Source organism: Calidris pugnax, unplaced genomic scaffold, assembly GCF_001431845.1.
Source record: "Calidris pugnax isolate Ruff unplaced genomic scaffold, ASM143184v1 scaffold1641, whole genome shotgun sequence".
NCBI lineage: Eukaryota > Metazoa > Chordata > Aves > Charadriiformes > Scolopacidae > Calidris > Calidris pugnax.
This window is the reverse complement of record NW_015092093.1, coordinates 30,750-32,589: the sequence shown is the minus strand read 5'-3', so window position 1 is coordinate 32,589 and position 1,840 is coordinate 30,750. Positions and strand designations below refer to the sequence as shown.

The following is a 1,840-nucleotide window of genomic DNA, read 5'->3' as shown; positions in this document are numbered from 1 at the left end:
CCCCAGAAAGGGAGGGAGGTGCCGCCCTGCGGACTCCAACTCCCAGCCTGCCCCGCGCGCGGCGAGGCCCCCCCTCGCCAAACAAGAGGTGCCCGCAGCGCGCCTGCTCCGCCGCCCTCTCCGCTTCCCCGCGGCCCTCCCCACCCCAACCCCGTAGAGCCCTTCCATCGCGCCTCACTCACCCCCTCACCCCTCCCCGGACCCCCCCACTCTCCCCTCGGTTCCCCCTTGGGCCTCTTTTCCTTTCCCCTCCACCCGCTCAGGCACTCTCCGCGGCCACCCCAACCCCCCTCAGCCGCGGGGTCCTCGAAGTCTGGGAAGGGAGGGGGGGGAGAGAAGGGCGAGCCGCCGCCTCCTTCCTATTGGCCCGCTCCCCCGCCGCCTCCCCTGGCATTGGCTGGCGAGCCCGGAGGAGGGGGGCGTGGCGTCAGTTGGCCACGCCCACTCTTTATATATACCCCGGCCGGCCGCCTCGCTCCCGCACTCGCGGGCGGGCGGCGGGCGCGGGTGGAGGCTCCTCTCCTCCCTCCCTTCCGGGTGCAACAGCGCCCCCTGGCGGTGGCGCATGCGCAAGGGAGGCGCGGCCTAGCGCGCATGCGCGGCCCGCCATGGCGGCCGAGCCTGAGGCCTTCCTGGTCCCTCCGCCTCCCCCTTCATCATCCTCCGCCGTTACCGGAGCCCGGGAGGAAGAAGAAGAAGATGCTCCTCACGCTGTGGAAACCCCCAGGCCGAGGAACGGCTTCAGGTCGGCGGGAGGAGGAGGAGGAGGGAAGCGGCGGAGCAGCTGCGGAGCCAAACAGCCCCCCTGGAAGCGGCGGCGGCGGGCGGCCTCGGAGTGCGGCCCGGTCCTTCCCTCCGAGTTCCTTTTAGGAGGCAACATTTTCGACCCTTTAAACCTCAACAGCCTGTTGGACGAAGAGGTGAGCCGGGCCCTCAACGCCCGCACCCCGCAATCCTCCCCTCTCCCCGCCCGCGGCCGGGACCCCGTGGAGATCCTGGTCCCCCGGGATATCACCGACCCCCTCAGCCTCAACGCCCCCGGCGAGGGGCTGCGTTTGGCTTCCCCCGCCAAAACCGCCCGCCGGCGCCATCGCCACCGCGGCCAGCAGCGAGGAGGAGGAGGAGGAACATCAACCACCACCACCGCTGCTTCTTCTTCTTCTACCGTCGCCTCCGAGGAGGCTGCTTGTCCCCACGCCGACCCCGCCGCCCTCGTCACCCCCCCTGCGCCTCCTCCATGTGCCACCTCCTGCCCCGGCCGCCATCGCAAACGCCGACGGACTTGCAGTAAATCGGAAGGAACCCGCCCCCCGCCCGAAATAAAACCCAAACCCCCGGGTCAAAAAACCCAACCTCCCCAACAACGTCAACGCCACCGGGTCCGAAAGTTCCAATATGGCAATTATTGCAAATATTACGGTTACCGTAACCCCGACTGCGAGGACGGGAGGCTCCGGGCCATGAGACCCGAATGGTTCGCCGGGAAGGAGGTTTTGGACGTGGGCTGCAACGTCGGGCACCTCACCCTCAGCATCGCCAAACGTTGGGGGCCCTCCCGGGTGGTGGGGCTGGACATTGACGGGGGGTTGATCCGTTCTGCCCGACAAAACATCCGGCATTATCTGTCGGAGGAGATCCAAGCCCAAGCGGCGGCCGGAGCCGGAGGGGGGAGCGGTGAAGGAGAAGGAGGAGGAGGAGGAGGAAAGGGGGGGCCACGGAAAGGTTTTCCTGCCGCTCTCTTGGCCAGTCGGGGTCCCATTGCTGCCCCCCGCTTGCCCCCCGACGGGCCCGGGGCTGCTGATTTCCCCCACAACGTCGTGTTCGTCACGGTGAGTCGGGG

At 68.9% G+C, this 1,840-nt stretch overlaps 1 protein-coding gene across 1 annotated transcript in view; it reads left to right on the top strand.

Moving 5' to 3' along the window:
- Positions 1 to 493: 493 nt before the first annotated feature.
- Positions 494 to 1,840, top strand: part of MEPCE (methylphosphate capping enzyme) — a 25,644-nt gene continuing 24,297 nt past the window's right edge. Inside the window, exon 1 of the mRNA XM_014962219.1 lies at positions 494 to 1,833. Within this exon, the coding sequence (XP_014817705.1) occupies positions 609 to 1,833 (1,225 nt within the window). The 5' untranslated portion in view covers positions 494 to 608. The remainder of the gene's footprint in view (positions 1,834 to 1,840) is intronic.